We start from the raw sequence: 25,015 nt of genomic DNA on the forward strand, positions 1-25,015 counted from the left end.
GTTCTGCAGAAAAGCAGCGTCTTTATGAGATGGTTATCAAATACTGGTGGTCTCAGGTAGGTTTTGCCAATAACAGATGAGGTCCTTTGGTGAGTAACCAGTCATATCCCACTGTACCCCCTCCAAAAAAAAAAGAAAAAAATCTCCATATCTCATTTTATTAAGGAAAGATACCAGAACAAAATCTTCAGGCTAATCAGGGATCCTATATTTAGGGCCAATTCAATTTCTACAGCTCTTTTCTAAGTAACGGATTTTTTTTAAAGAGATTTAACACTAGAACCTCGTAGATGATTTGAGGATAGGGCTCAGTAGTGACTATTACATTATTCTCATGTGAAGCACTAGGGTACCAACCTAAATTGATTTATAAAGTTTCAGATGTAATTCTCAACTGAGTTAGAAAGGATTATTGGAACTGTCATGCACGAAATAACATTTTCAGTCAGATATTTTCATGCATTATTGTAAATCAGTTTAAATAGAATACAATTCAGCAGTACAATTTGGTGACGGAAAGCCAAGGGGATCCTTGTTTGTAAAACGGGATTACAAATGGAGTTACAAAATAATATTTGCTGAATGTCTAGTTATGGTCTGATAATTAATTCCAACAAAAAGCGATCCTTAAGCCACTGTAGGACACCAAGTATGCTTGGGAAGTGATCTCCAGCAAGGTAAAGTCATGGAAGGAGATTGGAGTTTGGAGACAGCAGCAGAGATAAGTAGCTCCCTGATTACTAGCTGAGCAGCCTAGAGCAAGTCACTTAACTTCTCTGGGCCTCAGTTTTCTAATCTGTAGATTGGACATGAAAACAAAACCTACCTGACAAAATCATCAAATACAGTAATAAAAGTAGAGCTGCTTTATGAGCTCTTAATCCTATAAACTATAAAGGATCTGGGGGAGCTCATCTGTGTATTTTACAATTGAAAAATGGAAAAGGAGCCTTAGTTAATGTTTTTTTAGTAACTAAAAATATAAATTCACATAGAACTGAGATTAGAAAGAAAACACAATTAAAAACCCGCAAGAGAGAGAGAACATAAAACTGGACTTGACTTTTTAAAACTTTTATAGCTATTGCTGAGCCTCACAAAAAATAAGTGAGATTAGAAAATATGATGATATGGAAATGGGGAATCACTTAGTCTATAATATCCTCCCTGCAATGTGCCACTTATTATGAATAGCTTTTTTTTTTTTTTTTTGCGGTACGCGGGCCTCTCACTGTTGTGGCCTCTCCCGTTGCGGAGCACAGGCTCTGGACGCGCAGGCTCAGCGACCATGGCTCACGGGCCCAGCCGCTCCACGGCATGTGGGATCTTCCCGGACCGGGGCACGAACCCGCGTCCCCTGCATCGGCAGGCGGACTGTCAACCACTGCGCCACCAGGGAAGCCCTATGAATAGCTTTTTGAGCTGTTAAAGTTATGGAGGTAAATTGGGTTGTAAACAATATTCATATAGACTCATTAAAATGGAGGAGGAAGACTAGACAAGGGGAGAGGAACCTTTCGTCCACCGTGGGAACAGGGAGGGGCCATCTCAACATTTGTGCAGGTGACTGACATAGACTCTGTGTCCTGGAGTCTGTCCTCAACAGGTGGACAGATGTCCCATTTTATTTTATTTTTTCCTGTAACTGTCTTGATTTATGTTTTATAAAGTACTGAAATATGGTTCAAGTCTTTATGTGGGGGAGTACTGTCAGAAAAACCCAAGAGTTTGATTAAAGAGATTTTTACCAGGATCAGAGAAAGTACAAAAGAAACCCATCATCAAGCATCTTTAAAATATTAACTCCATTTAATAGTGAACTCATTTTATGGGCTGTGGGACAAGTTTTAATGATATGCAGTTGTTTTTAAAGACCAAACCATGCAAGCTTTGGAGCGAATCTTAATTTCATGATTTTGTACGAGTGTTTAGGTCAGTTTAGCCCAGTCCTTGGATTCCAACAGCAAAAACACAAACCACACACACAGCTTTTAGGTTTCACCATGAATAGGTTCTTGTCATCATTTTCTCATAGGAAAGGGTCATTAAATTTCCCTTTCAAAGAACGGAGAAACATTGGCAATAGTTATTGCCTAACGCTTATGTACAGAACTGCTGTTATTGTTGCTTGGCAACTAGAAGAGATCTGACAAGGAGTCTAAAGGAACTGAATGAATAAATGGAAATGTCAGCATCAGTTTCTGCAGATAAGAAGAAATTTACTATTGTAGGATTAGCATCACATTGTTTTTTTTCCCCAAGCTACACAATTGGAATTCACAGTGTTTCTGTTCTGCTTCTCCTGCCCTCCCGCCCCCGCTGCTTCCAGCCTTTCATCATAGACCCTTTTGCACTCTGGCTGAGAGTTACATACGAGGTAGAGGGTTAATGCTAAACAATACAAGAGCATGTCAAAATTAAAACCTCTGGTGACAGGAAAAAAGTTACCTCTGTTGGCAATCCCTTGGAATTTATGTGTACTTTACCAATATTCTAGTTATTTTTCACAATGATCCTTCATATTAAATTATCCACTTTTTACAATTTTTTTAAAAAAATGATAAAGCTGCAATGGTTTCTTCTCTTCTGACCTTGAGCATTAAAAATCTATCCAGATGGGGCTTCCCTGGTGGCACAGTGGTTGAGAGTCTGCCTGCCGATGCAGGGGATACGGGTTCGTGCCCCGGTCCGGGAAGATCCCACATGCCGCAAAGCTGGCTGGGCCTGCGTGTCTGGAGCCTGTGCTCCGCAACGGGAGAGGCCACAACAGTGAGAGGCCCACGTACAGCAAAAAAAAAAAAAAAAAAAAAATCTATCCAGATGGATTAGATAGGTAGTTAGGTAGATTGATTGAGTCACCACTTAACAGTATACTGCTTGTATTATTATTATTATGTTAAAACAACTTTTTCTCTGTGATTTATCCACAACTTGATTACAAGCTCCTTATAAGCACAAATGGGTTTTCAATTTATTTGTGTACTCAATAGCTCCTATAATAGTAATATCATAGAATTTATGCCCCCAAAATACTTGTTAATCAATATTTAGTCAAATAACTGAGCCAAGATTCTATAATGGTGATTCTCAGCCAGGAGGAAGAAAGGAGAAGAAAGTGGAGCATGCCTCCCTGTGTTGGGACGAGCATTAGAATGTCAGTAGGGAAAAGATGGGAGTAATTAGAAAAAGCATATTTGTGTTCTTTTGAGTCTCCAAGAGCAGAGGCCAAGGTGGGATTAGATGATTAAGAGGTGCCTTGGGAAAAAAAAAAAAAAAAAAAAGAGGTGCCTTGGGGGTGGAGGCAGGTGCTTGTAAAAGAGAAAGGGGGGGAAGGATGTGCGGGCAGGGAGAGTCTGCAGACTGCCAAGCATGCAGGTCTGCCGTAGCTGAAAGAAGGAGAAGGGAAAAAAAATTGGGTGAGAAGAGTCTCCCTGGGCAGTGCAGTTCTAAGAAGGTTTGTGCAGGTCGATGGGGAGCCTTCATTCCCCGGCTGGGGAGCTCCCATATCCCTCAGAAATGAGCTTTCACTAGCACCCCCTACCTGAACCATTGACTGGGTGCATCCTCGGTGGAGTGAGGCTTGGGTGGACCCAGAGGGACGGTAGCTAGGCTGTCCAGTCAACGCTGTTTCCCACAGAGGGAGATTTCTGTGCCACCACAATATTTGAGAGTATAACAAAATTTTATGTTTAAAAAGGAAATTGAAATATCTATTTTGGAATTCAATCATATAAGAGAAAGCATGAGATTTTAAAATGTTTTAATAAAAATTTCAAGAACCTCTGTTAATTAGTAAATTAAAATACAAACTCTAGAATTTCCCTTCCCTTAGCAAGGTGAGCCATACTGCCACTAGTATAGGGAGTCGTCTTAACTTCTAGGGCAAAGGATAATTTAGGAGTCTTATTTTCTATCAGAAGTATACTCTCTAACCACATTTAAGGAAACAAAGGGACATTAATTTTACTGAAAAACTGTGTGTCCTTTGGTACATTGTGGAACCTCACGGGGCTTCAGTTTCCTTATCCGCCAAATGCGGGGTCTCCTTTATGTAGAGGATCTCCAGAATCCTTTCCAGCTCTAATATTGGATGAATCCATGGTCTTTTCCACCTCACAGGCCCCATAAAAGACTGAAAACGGGAACTGTATCATGGATCAGAGAACCTGGGGGCAGCCTTAGTCCTGATACAAATCGCTGCCTCAATTTGAATGTGGTACACAACCTGTCCAGGAACTGAGGTTCCTCGTTTAAAAAAAAAAAAAAAGCGTCTTCCCTGGTGGCGCAGTGGTTGAGAGTCCACCTGTCAATGCAGGGGACACGGGTTCGTGCCCCGGTCCGGGAGGATCCCACATGCCGTGGAGCGGCTGGGCCCGTGAGCCATGGCCGCTGAGCCTGGGCGTCCGGAGCCTGTGCTCCGCAACGGGAGAGGCCACGACAGTGAGAGACCCGCGTACCGCAAAAAAAAAAAAAATTAAATAAATTTGATTAAACTATTTATAAGGTACATTTATGGCTCACTGGTATGTCATTTCTGATGCCTCCCTGTCTACAGACCCTTCAGAACTCTGCTGCTCAGTTCTTGAAGATAACTATCAACAAAACTGTACTGAAATGATGATTGAGGAGCAATGCTATACTTTAAAGTTAACCTTTTTCTTTTTTCAATTGTGGTAAGAGTGTTTAACAGGAGATTATTCTCTTTAAGTGTCACTGTGGTGTTGTTAACTCCAGCACAGTATTGCCCAGCAGATGTCTAGAACTTAATTAAACTGCATAACTGAAACGTTATACCATTGAACAACAACTCCCCATTTCCTTTTCCCCCAGCCCCTGACAATCACTGTTCTTACTCTCTGCTTCTGTGAGTTTGACTATGTTAGATACCTCATATAAGTGGAATCATGCAGTATTTGTCCTGTGTCTGGCTTATCTCACTTAGCATAATGTCCTCAAGGTTTATCTGTGTTGTTGCATGTGAGAGGATTTCCTTCTTTTTAAGGCTGAATAGTATTCCATTGTGTGTATATACCACATTTTCTTTACCTACTCATCCATGGACATTTGTTCATGCTTGGTTGATGTTTTTATTGGGTCAAATTGTAATTGTAGCTATTCAACTAAGGCTGAATCCACAAACTAGTTTTAACCCTTTTTACTGCCCTTAGAGAAAAAGCAAACAAGCTCATAAAATCATTGGGAAAACAAGATCTGGTCAAACAGATCATAATGTTTACTGATGTAAAGTCACCATGCTTTTTTAAATTGGTCAGACCTGTTAAAATAAAAAAATGATATGTGGGTGAACAACAACACTTGCCCTAAGGAGAGAGCATGTTCCTGGTTTCCATGGTGGTGAGATGGCCTCCTTCCTTCATGCCACAGTGAAGAAATACCCAAGATTGGTATAATTTAGAGATTAACCAAACTCCTTTGTTCAGGTATTGACTAAGAGGTAACTAACTCCCTTATTTGGTATTGATTAAAGGGTAATAGTGACTTGTACTTTCATGGTACTCTTTATCTGAAGAGTTTTGTGACTGAGCAGGGGGAAAAAACCAACAGGGAGAGTAGATGTCAACAGTTAGCTTCCCCCCTCAAGTTCCAAAGTAAGTGAGGAAATATTTTTACTGAATATTCTAAGTTAGAAGCAGAAGATAAACTAAAAATATCTTACTATTCTGATTAAAATACCAAAACCAAAATGCCTTGTAAAAATAAAATTCCCTTTTTCTTTTTGTCTTCACTAATAAATCCAAATATGGATTTCATCAGAGAAAATAGCTCAACAGAACATTTACCTAAGTCCTAATACTGTGTGGGTATAAAAGGCTGGCTGAAAATAGACTTCCAATGGACTCAGAGGCTCACCCTACCTAAATTATGTGCAGGTCTAACTGGTAGTTCTGGGAAAATATGAAGAAGAATAAAGCACAGTTATGGAGAACGTGCAGGTATACACTGAATACATGCTAGTAGCTAAGTGACTGAAATGTGTATTAAGTCCATTGCTTGTCTTAATATAGATTAGAAGGGCAGCTGCTACTAATAGCAACCATTTGAGATAAACATTAAACCTACGTGTGCCAGATTAAAGATGAGAATTCTGATATGAAAAATGTGTCATGGACTAAATTAAAACATTTAAGACACTTTATCTGATTTTAATTTTACTATTTCTTGACATAGGAGAAGCATTCATTTAAGTATCAGATACTCAACAAGTCAATTTATCAGGCTTATTTCTAGGAATTAGAGAAGTTATATAACTTCTTTAAGCTATCAGTTTTCATTTAGTATTGTAACTGTTACCTTAATTTGCTTTTTTTTCTGCCCTCAAATGCTCAGTGACTTGAGAAAGTAAGGACTGTGAATTGATGGAAAGAAGTCTGGGTTGTTGTTGCTTTAACCCTTTGAGCCAGATTGTATTCTTCAATGGCTATAAAATATCTCCCCCATTAAGAGGTGGGGTCTGAGCCCCTCCCCTTAACATTGGGTAGGCTTTTGGAACTGGTTGACCAGGATAGTGGAAGGAAGTGACTCTCTGTGGCTTTCACAGTGGGTGATTGAGCTTCTTCCTCACTAGTTGGGCCACTTGTGTTGGAACTCTGGGCAGCCATGTAAACAATCTGACTGTTCTCAGGCCACCATGCTTTGAGGAAGCCCAGACTTAGCCCATAAGGACCACGTGGAGAAGACCTGAGAATAGTACATGAAGAGAGAGATGGCCAGCCGGACCTCAGCTGCACCTCCCCCACTATACCAGCTGCTCTCTCTGCCTGCATGAAAGACCCCAAGGTAGACCCACTTAGCTGAACTCCTCTTGAACTTCTGACCCACAGAAACGTTGAAAAATTACAATTGATTGTTGTTTTAAGCCACAGAGTTTTGGGGTGACTTGTTATGCAGCACTAAATAACTGGAATACCCTCTCAAAAATTAAAACTGTTCAAACTAGAACTGATATTTTTAAAATGACGATGTTGCCTAAATAATACAGAGGCGTGGATGTTTGCATGCAGGTAAATTAGTAAATAGGTGAGCAGCTATACCTGAAAAGAGGTCTGTCCTAGTAGGCACCTTCTTTTCTCTTCTTTCCACACTATCCCTTAGCTTCCAAGCCTCCCCTTATATCTCTCACTCGCGGTTTTCAATTCAGAGTGGACATTAGAACCACTAGGAAAACTTTAAAAAATAGTGAATGTCCAGGCCCATATTTAATTGGTTGAGGTGGGACCCGGATGTAGGTACATTTTAAAACTCACCAGGTGATTTCCAGTTTGCAGCCAGGGCTGAGAACCACTGTTAGATGCTGACAGTGCCCAAATCTGTATCCCTGGCTCAGTTCTTCCTTGGAGCTGCAGATTCACAGATTCGACTGTTCTGTAGATGTCTGGACGTGGATGCCCCCCAGCCCCCTCAAGCAGAAGGTTCCATTTTCACCACTACTTCTTTTCTCAGGAAATGACAGTGCTATCTACAAAAATGCTCAAGCCAGACACCCAGGAGTCATCCAGATTCCTTCACCTTCCGTCTTCCTCATTCCTCGCGACACAAATCAGTCACTTCCCCCCAAGTAATTTTTTTTTTTTTTTTTTTTTTTTTTTTTTTTGCGGTACGCGAGCCTCTCACTGTTGTGGCCCCTCCCGTTGCGGAGCACAGGCTCCGGATGAGCAGGCTCAGCGGCCATGGCTCACGGGCCCAGCCGCTCCGCGGCATGTGGGATCTTCCCGGACCGGGGCACGAACCCGCGTCCCCTGCATCGGCAGGCGGACTCTCAACCACTGCGCCACCAGGGAAGCCCCCCCCAAGTAATTTGTGAGTCCTTCTCTCCACTGCTCCATCTTGGTCTACTTTCTCTCCCCTCGATACTGTATTAGAATCCTAACTGGCATCCATTTGCTCTCCTCCAACTCATCCACATAGAAACCACAGTGACCTTCTTAAATACGCAAATATCACACTCCTCCTCTGAGTAGGTCCCTCCAGTGGCCGCCTTTAGGATAAGGCACAGAATCATAAGATGGCTCGCAGAGCCTTGCACACTTTGCCTCATGCCTCTTTGATCGAGCTTCATCTGAAATCCCATTCCTTCTAACATTTAATGCTCCAACAGTCCTGGGTCTTCATTCCTTTGAACATGCTTCCAGTCACTCGGTCCTGTCCTTGAGTAGATGCTGTTTACTCTTCCTGGAATAATTCATCTCCTCTCCCCTTTCCCTCTCCTGGCTTGGCCTTAATACCCTTCATTCTCAGTGTAAACAAACTTCAGATGGAGCTTCCCTGATTCTCTGGGTTAGGATAGGTCCCCCTGTTACAGGTGCCCAACTCACCTTTACCTCCCCTTCTGTAACACTTATCAAACATCTGCCTTCTTAGACTATAAGCTCCAAAGCAGGTCAGGGAATGTATCTGTCACTGCTACACTCCAGCGTCTAGCATAGTCTGGTCATTGTGACTGACTGAATGAATGAATAAACAAGTGAATGTGGATTAAGAGCAGTATCAACTCTGAGGGAAGTTCTTGTGGTGAGACTGTGGCCTCTGTACTTGGCTCTGGCCCATCTAAATTCAGATCAACAATTCGGATAAGATACAGATGATGGCAACTAATGTTTTACATGATATAAAATTGGAAGGAATGGCTAATGCATTCCCTGTTTTTGATGGCAGAAAGCAAGGTTCTAAAAGCTAACAGCTGACTGGAGTGATGGGTCAGAACTTACAGACTGAAATTTAATAAAGGTGAATGCAATATCCTACCCGTTGCGTTCTAGTCACTATACAAGTATAGGATGGGGGACGCTTGTCACAGAAACAATCCAGGGTGTGTTACTAACATAGTAAGCTCTGTTTGAACCCGTAATTGATGAGGGCCCCGAAAGTGCTAATGCCACCTTAGATTCCTTTAATGGCTAAGTAGGGCCCCACCAAGACAGGTGCCGGTCCCACAATCCTCTGCTCTGATCCAGCCACCTCTGGAACAAGGTCCTTCATTTATAGGACCACATTTCACCAGGATGCACTCAGAGGAGCTCGACCAGGGTGGTGAAAGCTTGGGAAGCACAGCTTACGAAAAACAGAAGAGCATAACCGCTCCATAGGAGATGGAATTCTGAGGAACACATTCGTTCCTTGAAAAAAAAAAAAATGAAGGGCTGGTCTTTAGGAAAAAGATTACACCGGAAGGCAGAACCAGGACCAAGCACTGGCAACATCTAACATCCCCTCTCTGGCCACATTCTTATCATTGACCCCTCTTATCCTCTCGTTCTGTTGAGCATCTGCTCTGTGTTCTCAACAGGATCTCTCGTCCCTTGGTCTCTCCCTAGTCTCCCAATTCGTCATCCCCCTTCATTGCCCACAGATGCCTTGATCATCTACCTTATGATTCTCAGCCGCCGTATCCCCGAGTCCTAGGATCTACCACTAGGTTTCTTAGAGTTCATAACCTTGGGTCCTTCCTTTTGTCTGCTTCTACCTCTGGCCTGTTGAGGAAAGCCACACCAGTTGGCTCCATGACAAATCCGTGCGACCATCCGGCATTAGTGGCCCTTCAGTCCAGCTCGGCCCTCTTTCATTCATCCAGGCCGTTTCCTATCACATTCCCATAAGGCAGCTCTAAACCTTTCTCCACATTTTAGCCCTAAGGCAAACTCTAAAACTCTCAGAGGAAATACCTTCCTTCAGTTGTCCTCTTAAGGATCTCAAATTTCTTCTCTATCTTCACTCTTCCTTTCTCTCCTTTCTTCCTTCCTCAGAATTCTGAGGAAGAGAAAGAATCCGCCTTCCCTTCCAAAGCTTGCTTTTCCACATGGATTTTGATACCATTTTCTTTCATTTCCTCTGGGACTTTGTTTCATAATTTATCTCCCGTCTTTCCTCTCTTCAAATTCTGTCTCACTGCCGGCTCCATTCTCCCGTCATTCAACACACTCAGGCACTCTGTGGAGATGAATTGTGTGGTGATTGTTTTAAGATGGATTGGAGAGAGCAGAAACCAAGCCAGAGAGTCCAATTAGAAGGCTTTTTCCAGAGTCCAGGCAAAAGGCAAAGGAAACCTGTCCAGGGTAGTGAAAGAAAAAATAGAGAACAGGTGAGACTCAGAGAGGATTTTTGTTGTCAGAATGACCTTGAGTTAGTTGTTATTTATGACGTTGCCTTATTTTCCTATGGTTTTGTCAGCTCCTTGGGGGCAAATACTGTGTCAGATTCATCACACAGATTCATCTCACTTTCTCTCATGAAATCTGGCTTGGAATGAATGGTTAGAATTCCCTCAAAATGTGTGTGTCAGGGGGAGTGCGGGAGAGGGAGAGCCGCACTCTGGAAGGTATATTTTTTTAAAAAGAGGATAGTTGTTGAGACAGGGAAAGATGGCTCCATATTAGGAGGAAGAAAAAAGTAGACTTTGTTCCTCAATGTGTGGTCTGTTGTAGTATTTTCCCATTGCTGTAACAAATGGGGTTTGCTATTACAAATTGCCACAAACGTAGTGGCTTAAAAGACCACAAATTTACTATCTTACAGCTATGGAGATCAGAAGTCTGAATGGGTCTCATTGGGCTAAAACCAAGGGGTCAGCAGGGCTACATTCCTTTCTGGAGTCTCTAGGGGAGAATTCGTTTTCTTTTCTTTTCCAACCTCTAGAAGCTGCCTGCATTTCTTGGCTCGCGGCCCCCTTTCATCTTCAAACCCAGCAATGGCTGGTCAGGTCTTTTTCACAGTGAGTCAGTCGGACATTCTCTTCTTCCTCCTTCTACTTATAAGGACCCTCATGATTATATTGGGTCCACTGAGATAATCCAGATAATCTCCCCTTCTCAAGGTGATTTGATTAACAACCTTAATTCTATCTGCAGCCTTAATTTGCCAGTAGCCTAACATATTCACAGGTTCCTGGGGATTAGGGGGTGGTTGCCTTTGGGGGCTATTACTCTGTCACCACATCCTTGGACAGTCAGCATCTCCAACACCTGGTAACTTATTAGAAATGCACTCTCGGGCTCCACCCCAAGCCTCTGAATCAGAATCTGCATTCTAATCAGATCCCCAGGCGAATATACTTTAAAGTTTGTGGAGCCATTACTTGACTATCTGTAAGATTCTCTCAACTTTAAACTTCCCACAATTCTGTGAAAACTGCACTTTTTTCCACCTTCAAATCTTCATTATTCCTTCTAATCCTGGTTTCCTGCCAAAAAAAAAAGTTAATTTTGATTTATATGCCTGGTGTTAATTCCCCAGAAGCCAGCCAAGTAGAACATGACAACACTTCTTGCATATTTTTTACTGGTAGAAAGTAGATGTTAGAAAAGGCAATTAAATTATAGAATTATCCATGATGCAAAGGTACTGGTCTGCAAAGAATATTTTCTTCCCCAAGAAGATTCATAGGCGAACTGCCTTCATTAGAGTGTAGATAATATTAGTGGCCCAGCAAGTGAAGCGAAACGTACACAGATGAGCTGTTTTTAAGGCATCTCTGAACTGCTCAGCATTTGAGAAATGTGACCAAAGCTGATTATAAAATTCCTTTCAGAGCTGCAGGAACGGCAACCCATAAATAACTCTGGTTCTCACTGGTGCAAAAAGGAGGTTGCAGGCTGTTTGACTGCTGTCCTTCTTGTAGGGGATAAGATTAAGCTCACCTCCAAGATTACAAGGTCCTCAAGGCTGGGACCAGCAGTGCCTGGGACCTAGGAGGCGCTTCATACATTTTTGGACTTGAATACTTTTTACTACCATATAATATATTAAGCTGAATTACAGAGATGCACTGGGAAAATAAGCTGGATAAACAAAAGTAATATTTCAATGATCATCTTACTAGACTCCCTACTTCCTTTTATTCATTCATCTATCTGAACATTTATGAATCATCTACTCAATGCCACCCATTGTTCTAGGCCCTCTGGATATACAGCTATGATCCCTGCCGTTTACAAGCTCACATTCCAGTGGAGCAAATAGTCATATAAGTAAATAATTAGGGCAACATGAGTGCTAGATGAGGTCTGTGAACAAGGCTCATGGGCCTCTCTTCTCTGAAATGTCATTCCCATTCTATCCAGATTTATCTTTAAAATCGCCCATTTCTCCCCTTTGCCAGTTGGATTAGTAATCTGGCTTTATTACTTTTATTTTCAGCCCTAGTTACTAATGTTGCCTCTAGGCACTCGCTACTTGTTCTAGAAAATGAAACCTCTCCGACTAGTGCAAGTGAAAAAGAGGTTACTCTAAAGATCTGGTAGGGACTCATGGGACTGCAGGACAAGTTAAAGAAGCAGGAAAGCAGGAAGTAAGGCAGCTCCAAATGACCCCTCTTCATCTCCATTCTGGCTTCTCTCCCTTTGTGTGGAATAGTCCAGATGCCAAGGCAGAGAATCTGATTGGCCCACTTTGTCTTTTCAGACCTGACTGCTGCAATCATTGTCACTATACTCTGCTTCCTTCATATCGCTCACTTAGCACGAGTTGCAGTTGTATATTTTTTTAATTTGTGTATTTCACATCTGTTTTCCTCTCTAGGTTTGGTAGTGACTGTGTCTGTTTTATTACTGCTGTCTCCGGCCACTAGTGCAGTGCCTGACCATAGTAGGCATTTAGCAAATAAATAAATGAAAGAATGAGACTTGGGCAGGAGGTGGGGGTGGGGTGGGGGGAGTCTGGAAGCACGTGCTGTTAACCACCCTAGTGACGGGCTTCCTTGTGGTGCCACTCAACTTGCAGGAGAGAAAGAGATTGAGAAGAGCCTTGGGTCCACTGACTACTCAGCAAGGCTGAAGGGGAAGGTTCTAAAGAAGGGAAGTATATGGGGGAATCTCCCCCAAATAAGTCTTGGCCAACACTCTAGACACACATTCTTTCCATTTCAAAGACACACCAACCTTTATACCTAGAGAGACCCTTCTCCTTCATGGCCCAATGTAAGTGCTCCCACCCTTTCCTTTTAAAAATTTATTGAGCAGCTAATATATGCCAAATTCTATATCAGACACTTTACATGCATCATCTCTTTTCAGTTTTACTGAGACTCTAGCAGGTCATATCCTCATTTTACAGCTACAGAACCAAGTTTCAGCAATTTAAGCAGCTCATCCAAGGTCATAGAACTAGCATATAGCAGAGCCAAGATTAGAAAATAGGTCTGTTTAATTCCAAAGCTTCTTCTGCGACGTTTGGCTGTTTCCTCTATATTCTCCCCTCCTTGGGCAAACTTAACTGCTCCCTTCTCTGTGATACTACAGCCTTTTCCATAGAGGCAGCACAGCGTTTTATGTGCTTTCAGGTATGGACAGTTCTGGAACCACTGCTACACTGTCCGTCTTAGGGCAGGGACTGTAGCTGGCTCCCTTTTGTGTCCTCAGTGCCTGTTACCTTGTGGAGGCTCAACCAATACCTGTCTGCTGGGCTGAGCTTTGGAAGGATAGGCAGTTACTATGCTATTTTGTATTTTTAAAACTCCACAAATACCATGAGTATCTTATTATACAGAAGTCTCATAAATATTCTTCCCATCTCTGTTATTGAAAGTTAAAGAACATATGTCTATTCTCCATAACCATATAATGTTTAGGTCATATCACAGTCTACAGAGACTCACCTGCCTGTTATTGTGGATGGTAAATACAGAGTGATGGGATGGTCCAAACACTGGCAGAATATTCCTTTGACTCAAAAGAGCAGCCTGAATAAGGACCTACTGTATAGCACAGGGAACTCTACTCAATACTCTGTAATGGCATGTATGGGGAAAGAATCTAAAAAAGAGTGGATATATGTATAACTGATTCACTTTGCTGTATACCTGAAACTAACACAACGTTATGAACTCAACTATACTCCAGTGAAAAGAAAATGGTTTTAGAGGGTAGAGAATGAAGGAGAGCTTTATAGCATATTTATATACAATTAGCAAAACCCCACTGGAGCACAATTTCACATATGAATTAATGGAAAAGTAATAAAAATATTAGCATGACATGTCAAAAAAAACAGAGCAGCCTGGTATAGGTGCAAATTGGCATTCCCTCATTCAACAGATAGTTATTAAATACCTACTATGTGCACATTGTTAGTCACTCGGGGTGCGCTTGGTGACAATGCAAAGATGACTGAGAGGAAGGTTTTGCCCACATGTTGCTTACCGTTTAGAAGACACACCTTACCCAGACACTTAGGCTGTGACGTAGAAGATGCTAAGGTTAGGAGGCACCCACTGATAAGGTCTGTGAGAACCGAAAAGAGACAGAGATGACTTACAGCAGGGATGGTTGAGATGGACTTCATGGAACACATGGCATCTCAGCTGGAGTGTAAGATTTGGGCAAGGGCACACATCTCAGGTCAAGGGCAAAGTTCACACAGAGGTAGGGGGCCAACACTGGGCTTGTGCTTATCTATAAAGGGCAGAGCAAGAGGGGCACTTGGAAAAGCAAGTGGGTGCCCATTTGTTGATGGCCTTGAATCCAGATTGTAGACATTTAACTTTACTCTTAAGGAAGGTGGGGAAATAGTCATGATTATACTCGAAGAAGAGTAGTCTGGCAACAGCCTTGGGGTGAATTTGCAGGGGAGAGACCAGAAGCAGAGGGAGCTGTTATTTTCTGTTTATTTGATAATACTGGGTCTTTACTGATCACACAGCTGTGTAGGTGGATTGAAAACTTCTGTCAGAACCATTTTTTTGAAACTCACACATAGTCTAAGTGACTCATCAGTAAGCCAAGAAGAATTTCTAAGGAGTCATCGTAGACAGGCTCAAGAAATGTGCAGTGTGAATGAGGAAATCTAACAGCTCTTAAACCAAACAAGTCAGGTCCAGGGGAGGTAGGTTAATGTGGGAAGCTGAAATCAAACGGTGAAAGCCACACTGCCTTGCTGCTTACTGCAGTCAAAATGACAGCAGGGCGGGCCTGAGGCAGAATGGGGCAAAACCTGCCAAGCCAGATAGAAAGCCCCAGAGAGAGGAGAGAAAGGGAGATTAGAATGCTGACGTTAAATCAAAACAATTTTTTAAATGTTTATTTTTTATTGACATGTAGTTGATGTACAGTATAAGTTACAGGTATAAAATACAGTGAGTCACAGTTTTTAAAGGTTATACTGCATTTCGAATTACTGAAAAATATTGGCTGTATTCCCCACGTTGTACAGTATATCCTTGTAGCTTATTTTATACGTAATGGCTTGTACCTCTTAATCCCCTACTCTTATCTTGCCCTTCCCCTCTTGCCTCTTCCCACTGGTAACCACTAGTTTGTTCTCTATATCTGTGTCCACTTCTTTTTTGTTATATTAACTAATTTGTTGTATTTTTTAGATTCCACATATAAGTGACATCATATAGTATTTGTCTTTCTCTGTCTGATGTATTTCACTTGGCATTGTACCCTCCAAGTCCATGGATGTTGCTACAAATGGCAAAATCACATTCTTTTTTATGACTCAGTAGTATCCCATTATATATATGTGTATGTGTATATATATATATATATATATATATATATCACATCTTCTTTATCCATTCATCTGCTGATGGACACTTAGGTTATATCCATATCTTGGCAATTGTAAATGCTGCTATGAACATTGGGGCACATGTTATCTTTTCGAATTAGTGTTTTTGTTTTTTTCGGATATATACCCATGAGTGGAATTACTGGGTCATATTATAGTTCTGTTTTTAGTTTTTTGAGAAACCTCCGTACTGTTTTCCATAGTGGCTGCACTAATATACATTCTCATCAACAGTGTACGAGTGTTCCCCTTTCTCCACATACTCACCAGCATTTGTTATTTGTGTTCTTTTTGATGATAGCCATTCTGACAGGTGTGAGGTGATAGCTCATTGTGGTTTTGACTTGCATTTCCCTGATGATTAGGGTTGTTAAGCATCTCTTCATGTGCCTGTTGGCCATCTGCATTTCCTCTTTGGAAAAATGTCTATTCAGTTCTTCTGACCATTTTTTAATCAGGTTGTTTGTTTTTCTCTGGGGTTGTGTAAGCTGTTTATATATGTTGAATATTAACCCTTATTGGTCATATCATTTGCAAATATTTTCTCCCATTCAGTAGGTTGTCTTCATTTTATCAATGGTTTCCTTTGCTGTGCAAAAGCTTTTAAAATCAAAACAACTTTTGATGTGCAAAAGGAAGATTTCTCAATAGCAAATTGAATTTGCCAAACTAGATTTAAATTAGTAAAAGCAAAACAGAGGAATGTGATTTGGGAAAGGTAAAGCAGTTGCTAAATGAACCACTAACTAGTGGGCCATACTGTCACCTGACATCCTGCGCCGCTGCCTGGTTGACCCCCCTGGAACGCACTATTTATGGCATGAGAACCCTTGAGGGATGCACTCACGTGCAGCTGCAAACGGTGACCTTCGGGGTGAAGCTGCAGCAACAGACTCACCAGCTTGGGCTGTGGCAGTGAAGTAAAGGCCATGTGTCTGAAGCATCGCCGCCAAAGACAGCCTCTGCAAAACAGCCACTGCAGGCGTGAATTTTATGAGTTCTCCACATGCAAACTACCATTAGTCACGCATTGATTGATCCATTGCTCCAGGAGCTTCATTTCCAAATGCAAAGGCAGCTTTTCAGCACAACCTCACTATAACACTGCCTTTGTCATCCACTCCTTATATTTTAAACCTCCTTCATAAGGAGGTTTTTTTTTAGATTTAAATGCTTAGACCCCTTATGACTGCTGCATCTTGGATAGTGACACTGTGAGGTTCATGTATTTTTTTTTTTTTTTTTTTTGCGGTACATGGACCTCTCACTGTTGTGGCCTCTCCCGTTGCGGAGCACAGGCTCCGGACGCACAGGCTCCTGGCTCACGGGCCCAGCCGCTCCGCGGCATGTGGGATCTTCCCGGACCGGGGCACGAACCTGTGTCCCCTGCATCGGCAGGGAGCCTCTCAACCACTGCGCCACCAGGGAAGCCCAGGTTCCTGTATTTTTATGCGTGCATATGAGTGCCTGGATTTCTCCATCTTTCTCAAACACATTTTCATAGAAAAATAAATGTAGTGAATTTATAAATAAGAAGGTGGAGAAACAATACTACTCTCTTCACATTAGGCAAGTACTGTGATTAAAGCAGAAACTTGGCCCAGAAATCCACTAGAATTCAACATTACTATGGAATATCTAAGAATAGGCAGAAATTATTTTTTTCCTTTTTTTTCTCTTTTCTTTAAAACTCGACATTCCTATTTTAATTGTGTCTTCCTCCAGGAGTTGTATGCAATATTCATAGTTATATTTGATATCAGAACTCAGTTACTGACAATATTCTAAGGATATGTTCAGTGCTAGGATATATAAAGTGACAAGGATAGATGTTTTCTATATCCTACCGTGGTTGATTTTTTTTTTTTCTTTTAAAGAGGGACACGCAAAAGTAGTATAAACATCTAAAGAAGAAGTATCTCTATAAGCTCAGGTTTATATTATATTTTGCCTTAACATAATAAAATAAATTATGTTTTGCAGAGGAGAGACTGGAAACAGGGCAAACAACTATTTTATGTTTATTCCATACTTCTAGGTCTTTACTGATCACACAACTATGTAGGTGGATCGAAAACTTTGTGTTTTTTTTATTGACATATAGTTGATTTACAACATTATATTAGTTTCAGGTATACAGCATAGTGTTCAGTATTTTTACGTATTATACTCCATTCAATGTTATTACAAGATAATGGCTATAATTCCCTGTGCTGTTCAATATGTCCTTGTTGCTTATCTATTTTTTTCATAGTAGTTTGTATCTCTTAATTCCATGCCCCAGTCTTGCCCCTCCCTGCTTCCCTCTCTCCACCAGTAACCACTATTTTGTTTTCTATATCTGTGAGTCCGTTTCTGTTTTGCTACATACATTCATTTGTTTTATTTTTTTAGATTTCACATATAAGTGATATCATATGTGTTCTCTGTCTGACTTGTTTCACTAAGCATAATATGCTCTAGGTTCATCCATGTTGCTACAAATTATTATTTAGAAGGGCATGACTGATGTGGTAATAATGATGGTAATTATTATCAAGAAATTTTATATAAGACTAACCAATTATAGTGGCTTGAAATGCTAGAATTTTATTTAAAAGAACTACATTAGAAGGACAACATGTAATGTTTATACATAACTCCAGTGCACTGGTGCCTGCTAGGCCAATTGTATTTAGTTTTGGACATGCACTGTTAATGATTCTCCCGGGTCAATGCAGGTGTTTTTGTTCTTGTTTTTCTCCCCATCTTGGCTTCTCTTTAAAAAAAGAGATAAATGGGGAGATTTGGGTCAAAGGGTATAAACTTTCAGTTACAAGATTAATAAGTTCTGGGGAGCTAATTCACAGTATGGTGATTGTATACTGAATCATATACTTGAGAGTAGATCTTAAATGTTCTCACCACAAAAAAGAAGTGGTAATTATCTAATGGGATGGAGGTATTAGCTAATGCTATGGTGGTAATCATTTTGCAGTACATAACTGTATCAAATCAACATACTGTACACCTTAACTTACACATAACTTAAATATAATGATATATAAATATACATTTATCTACATATAAAATGTGTATATGACAAGGATAAATTAGAGAGAGAGAGAGAGAGAAAAGAGAGAGAGCTATCTTTCTAACATGATGAATGAATAAGAAAGGACAACACAAAAGGATGGTTATGGGATGCTCACAAGACCTAAGTCTTTTGCAGAGCCTTGTAGGCTGCATGATCTGGTCCCTGCCCGCCTCTGGCCTCATCTTTGTATTTTGGAAGCCTCAGCCTCTGCCTCCCTCTATGCTCCCTCACCTGTGCCTTCCTCCTCATTCATGCTGTTCCCTCTGCCTAAGATGCCTTTCCTCTTAACCTCCCACCCATCTCTTCTCCCCTGTCCTTCAGATTTCAGCATACCTATATAAAGTCGTCTCCCTGCCCTATGATTTATAGCCTTTATCACAATGTATAAGTATGTATTTGTGTGATCATTTGAACAATATGTGCATCCCCCTCTAGTCTATAAGTTACAGGAAGTTTGGTGCCTTGTCACACAATAGACATTCAAAGATTATTCACTGAAAGGATTTTTAAAGAGAGCAAGCGAAAAAGTGAGAAAGAACTTAGGTTTGAAGAAGCTAATAATATTTTTTAAAATAGAAGCTAGAAAAACTAAGAACCGTAAAGTAGAGAAAAAAATCAAAGGACTCTTGTCACATATATACAACTCTGTGTGTGTGTGTGTGTGTGTGTGTGTGTGTGTGTAATTAGAGTCCTTGAAAATCCCTACATATGTAGCATTTCTGAATGTCAAGATTCAAAGCCAGCTTTCTATAATGTCAGAACCTCTCCAAGTTATAAACCCATATCTTGTGCTGTTTTCTCATTATAATCTAAATACTCTTACATGTACATCGAAATGGAGTAGGCTGTCTATTTTCTAACATAATTAGGAAATAGGCTATGCTGCTTAATTGAGTGTTCTGGGCAACAGAATCACATTACACGTTATCATACACATATAATCCACAGTCCATGAATCTGATTACAGTAAATTGCATGTAACTCTAAAACTCAATCTAACCAGGTAAGGATTGTGCAGTGCTTTTGTGGCCATCATTGTGGATGCTACGCACCTTGGCACCAGGTAGTACTCTCATACTTGTCAGTAGTGGCTGCAGTAATCCCCTTGATAGAAAGCTGGGGGAGCCAGGGTTTGCTGAAGTGGATAGAGCGTCCTGTAGTAATTGCAAGTTCTGTGAGATAAAGGTCCATTAATTCTATTAGGCAAAAAGAAAGAACATGTGCAAAATGTGATTAAGAAATACCTATAGGTCATTAAAAAATTGAATATCAGCTTAACCTGTTGAAGTCCTTAGCTCTCATACATGTATTTACTTTTACTGTTTTAAATGTTTGATTTTCAGAAGTGTGTTGGGGAACGTTTTCCGTATTATGGCTAAGATTGCTATTTCAAAAATACAATGCCCCACATTCTATATCTCTATAAAAATTAATGGAGTTTCACACCACACTTCTGTGAACCTCACTATGACTGTCTCCACTGTGCAGATCAGAGAAGCTGAGGCATGAGGCTATTTCTGTAAATTTTCCAAAGAGCTGCCCTGAGCCCACGGAGAAGAGAGCCTGAGACAGAAAACTATCTGTGTACTCACTGAAAAGTACTCACTGAAAGTACACCTTGGAGTCTTGGGGCTGGGTTGGTGGGGGGAGTGGGTTGCAAAACCAGAGTTGGCTTTTCCCACGTGCTACTCCAGTCCTAACAAGGACGTCTCTGTAGAAATGTGTATTCAGGTAAAGAGGCTATCAAGGTGGTCACCAGGATTAATTTTTAGTGGTCTGAAGTGCCTTGAGTATGCTTGATGGCAAGAAGTTAGATTAGTTGGCTTTTCAAGGCCTTTCTAACAGATATCATTCTATCCAGTGAGAGACTAATATGGTTGAAAAATATTCAAAACGTTTACCTTTCTTTTTCTTTTCCTCTCCTTTGCAGATCTATGCGGTTCGATCAGTTGTTCCCAACAAAAGCAATAATGAAATAGTTCTGGTGCTACAGCAGTTTGATTTTAATGTAGATAAAGCAGTGCAGGCCTTCGTGGATGGTGAGTATACACGTCCCCTGAACCCGAAGACGTTAGAACTAGATATTCCATATATTCTGTATTTTTTTCCTTGAATGCATTGAATACCAATTATTCACTAATACTTTAATTTTCATTAAAATATGCTAGGTTTTAAAGACACATCTACATATTAAGAGCAGAATTTGGAAGTTCTTTTTTCCTCACTGGGGAAAAAAAAAGACAGACTGTAGATAGTTTGCAAAGGATACATATTGTAATGCTACTAATTCCGTTGTCAACCAGTCTGTCCAATTTGTTACTAAACACGTCCTTTATCTGATGGCGCCCTTGTTAATGGAGGATAATGTACTTTACTCCTGATCTGGGAAGCCTTCTCAACTCTTCAGCCAGCATAGTTCTACTTGGCCTTACGACTGGAATCCTTGAACTTGATGCTTATGTAGCCTGAGAGGACTGGTTTAGTCTTTAATATCCTTAGTTTATGATTTTGAGATTACCTACTTAGTCAGAATATCAGTTCATCTTATCTACCTCTAGAACTTTTTGCTGTCTAAAAAAAAATTGTTTTTTTGGACAGCCCATTGCCAGTGACGGTATAGAATCTAAAGTCTCAGGAATGTATTTATTCTAGAAATGGATAACCTACTGCTTTAGATTTCCTATAAATTATGGGAAAGTCTTCTCTCCTACTCAAATTAAAGTTCCATTTATAAACAGAGATCTCATACCTGTCCTTAGTTATCATATGTCTTCTGTCCCAGCATTAGTTTCTGTTTTGTCAGTATGGACTAACTAAACATAATCTGACCGAAAGGTCAGGGAAGACCTATCAGCACATTCCTCGGGTTTATCCTAGTTACACTTTATTTGTTAAGGACGGTTTGATTTACTTACTTTCCTAGGAGTAGAATAATCTTCCTAAGTTTCTACATATAGTACAATTGCATTTCAGGCAAGGTCTTGGAACCAGGCAACACACTCACATTCTGATATCTGCAGTCAGGGTTTAGGGTCCTAATTGAATTAAAAATGATTATCATTCAAAATAGACCTGCAAGCAGACCCACGGTGCATAACTTTTCTGACTGTTTTTCCTGCTTCGTGTACAAGAATCTTTACTCACCAGATACAAATACAGAGAATGTAATTTTACTCCACCTTTGCAGCATTTAGTGCAATTCATCTCAAGAAAAAATTGGGGGAAACATGCGTATCCTGGCTCAGATAAACTCTTTTCAGGTTTCACTTGCCAACATCACTCACATGGAAAAAAGCTTTAGGAAAGGAAAAAGGTTATTATCCCCATGCCTCCCCAGCCTCAGTTGGATTGAGGCCCCGACGTTCTCCATCATGAAAGTTTTTATTACAGAATGACCCCTGATGAGATGCGCAGATACTCAGTAACTGATGGACTGTCATCAAATCCGATCATATTTAAATAGAGCACCATGCTTGTCCTTCTTGACATTTTCACCTTGTCGGTATTGAGGTCTCATTTTTAAAGACTCGTCGATTGCTGAGAAACCTCATATCATTTTGGATGGGGAGCAGTCAGAAAACTTGTTTAAAAATCACTGAAAATCAGAAATAATTGTTAAGAATCATTTACGAGGCACACTAAAAGCGGCTTAAAGAACTCCAAGCAGTTTCAGTATAATTAAAGTTTAATGACAACAATTTCAAAATTGTCTGTAAACATAGTTATTTCTTCTTCAGAATTACCCTCTAAAAGCTTGTTGTCCAAATTGCAAATAGAATTTATGTCAAAATATGCAAATTAGATGTATAATTGAATATTGCAGTTGAAAGCAGTAAGCAACTCACCTCCTCCCTCTGATTAAAAAAACAGTATTTAACATTTTTTAAAATTTAATTTTATCTGGAAAACTGAAGTTGAGCTATAAGTAAGAACTACCCTAATGATTATTAGCCACTGGTGTGACTTACGAAGTAACCTAGTGAAAGTGACTTCCTAAAGTTCTTCAAAAGGAAAATACTGTGAAACATTAATTCTCTGGGCAAATTAGAAAAAGACCAGCCCAGTTAATAAAAAGACTGAATTATAGCTTACTTTTAAGTGCAGTCTTATTATTTCAAGTACATGTAACGCAAAAGGCCTAAGAGGGGCATTGAATTGGAAACTGTGAATGGATAGGAATAATTAGGCTTTCTGAACATTAGTCCAAACACTATGGCCTTCTGGTTATCAAACAGTAACAGTAGACTCAATAATTGGGACCGTACTAATTTGAAATTTGTTATAACGACCCGCCTGAAGTTTATCTTTGTTTAGCCAACACACTCATTGTAGAGAACTATTAGTATAATGAGACTGTATGAGAATGCTTAAAATTGTTAAAAGGATACATGTAAGAGCTACTCTTTTAGAAGCACCTATTTAAATGAGAACAACTGGTCTACTCATTACCAATAACCGATTGTTGAAATTACCCCCAGCACAGTTGGAATGAGTGAAGAACTTACTAAGACTACATGAAGATAGTGTAGCTGACCAGTGGTTAAGCATTTCTTTTAAAATGTTTTCTAATTTAATCAAGTGAGGCTTTTCCTCTGCATCTGAGCAATGCCACGTATGCATGTGAATGACATTGACAGAACCTAGGACTCAACTTATTTGATGAGCTTCTTTTGTTTCAAAGCGGAACCTTGCAAAGACTGCATCCCATCCCTATTCACAGTGATGAGAGCAAAGCTAACATCAAATCGTCTGTCCTTATCACCCTGCAGGTTGTGAACATAATGAGTAGAGGCAGAAAATGAGCAGGAATAGCCAAACAAAAAGTTAGGATTCACATGGTTAATAATATTCAAAATCTCATGTTTAGCCTGGAAGATTAGAGGTATTTTGATTCATATATCAAACAGAACAATTTTAATTCTACCTATGGCAATGAAGCTATCAGAAAATTCTCGATCTATTTCATTTTCTCTAAGACAACATAATGATAAAACAAAGTAAGCTTCATGTAGTAGGGCTTAATACTTTGATAAAACCAAGATCATGCAGTGAATTTAATGAAAATCTGGAAATAAAAAATGAAACTGGCATTTTTATTAAGGTAGGATGTATCAAAACAAATGAAAAAGCCGGAAAAAAAATCACTACCAAGATGGAAAGACAGAGATGAATTTTGTGTGGTGCTTTATTATGTGAATGCATGTTGAAGATTCTTTGTCTTTGTCTAGGCAGTGCAATTCAAGTTCTGAAAGAATGGAATATGACAGGAAAAAAGAAGGTAAGATTGATATTGATTGTAAATTAGCAGCTTCCATCAGAATCTTCATGGTTGTTATCATTTTAACAAGGCTGCCAATTTTGTGCTTCTTTCATATATGTTAATATGTACACCCAGGAAGCTTCCAGATTCACGACTCTCTTAAATTACCGGCCACCCTCCCTACTAATGCCCTTGTTTTCTGTTCAAGTGTTTTTAACCACCAGGTGTGCTTTTGAAATCCCAGAGTTTTCTTTTTAAGTATTAAGGCGAGCCCAACCGGAGAATTCAAAGGATTCTAGACGTTAACTTGCCTGAACGTATCCTGTAGCACAAAGGAAAAAATTAAGGAGTGTTTTAAAGATACTTGAAAAGCCCTAAATATATTTTCACAGAACAGAGGGGAGATTTTACTCTGCCCCTCTCACGTTATTTTGCTTTCTTGTCTAGTCACACAGTCTCGACTTACGGGCACACGTGCCGTGTGCAGCGCACACACTGGCCTCTGTCTCCAGAACGTGCCTTTCTGGTCTTGTGAGTGACCATGGAGCACTGGAGCCCTCACTAGCTCCAGTGAGGTGCAGCTTCCTTCTTTATTTTTTTATTTTCTTTTTGCAGTATGCGGGCCTCTCACTGCTGTGGCCTCTCCCGCCGCGGAGCACAGGCTCTAGACGCACAGGCTCAGCGGCCATGGCTCACAGGCCCAGCCACTCCGCGGCATGTGGGATCTTCCCGGACCGGGGCACAAACCCGTGTCCCCTGCATTGGCAGGTCTCTCAACCACTGCGCCACCAGGGAAGCCCGCAGCTTCCTTCTTGTTCTTGGCCTGTAACCTGTTGCATGACTTTCACAAAAAGTCTGCTTCTCTTTTCGAAGTAACTTCCCCACCCATTCCCACTATTCCCAGAGAAGCCTTGTGTTTTGGGAATCCCAGGATATACCCTTCCCACTGAGGGAAGATCGCAGGCCTGTGGCACAGGTTTTAAACAAACACAAGAAAGCAGTATTGCTTTCATAAAATCCCGAGATTACTGAAATTACTAGAATGATCCGTTCCTCCTTTTTCTCCTCCTAGCTTCATGGAGAATAGGAAGAATTATGAAAAAATTTTTAAATCTTTGTATGCCACCGTCTTTGACAATCTCTGCTTATCTTTAATC

At 40.5% G+C, this 25,015-nt stretch overlaps 1 protein-coding gene across 4 annotated transcripts in view; it reads left to right on the forward strand.

Moving 5' to 3' along the window:
• The window catches only part of SPATS2L (spermatogenesis associated serine rich 2 like), a 169,436-nt gene that overhangs the window by 87,956 nt on the left and 56,465 nt on the right, over window positions 1–25,015 (forward strand). For all 4 annotated transcript variants that reach the window (XM_079925204.1, XM_079925203.1, XM_079925205.1 and 1 more), the window contains 2 exons: window positions 20,529–20,637; window positions 23,827–23,876. In XM_079925204.1, coding sequence (XP_079781330.1) covers window positions 20,529–20,637; window positions 23,827–23,876 — 159 coding nt within the window. The remainder of the gene's footprint in view (window positions 1–20,528; window positions 20,638–23,826; window positions 23,877–25,015) is intronic.

Source organism: Stenella coeruleoalba, assembly GCF_951394435.1.
Source record: "Stenella coeruleoalba genome assembly, chromosome: 6".
In the NCBI taxonomy this organism is placed as follows: Eukaryota; Metazoa; Chordata; class Mammalia; order Artiodactyla; family Delphinidae; genus Stenella; species Stenella coeruleoalba.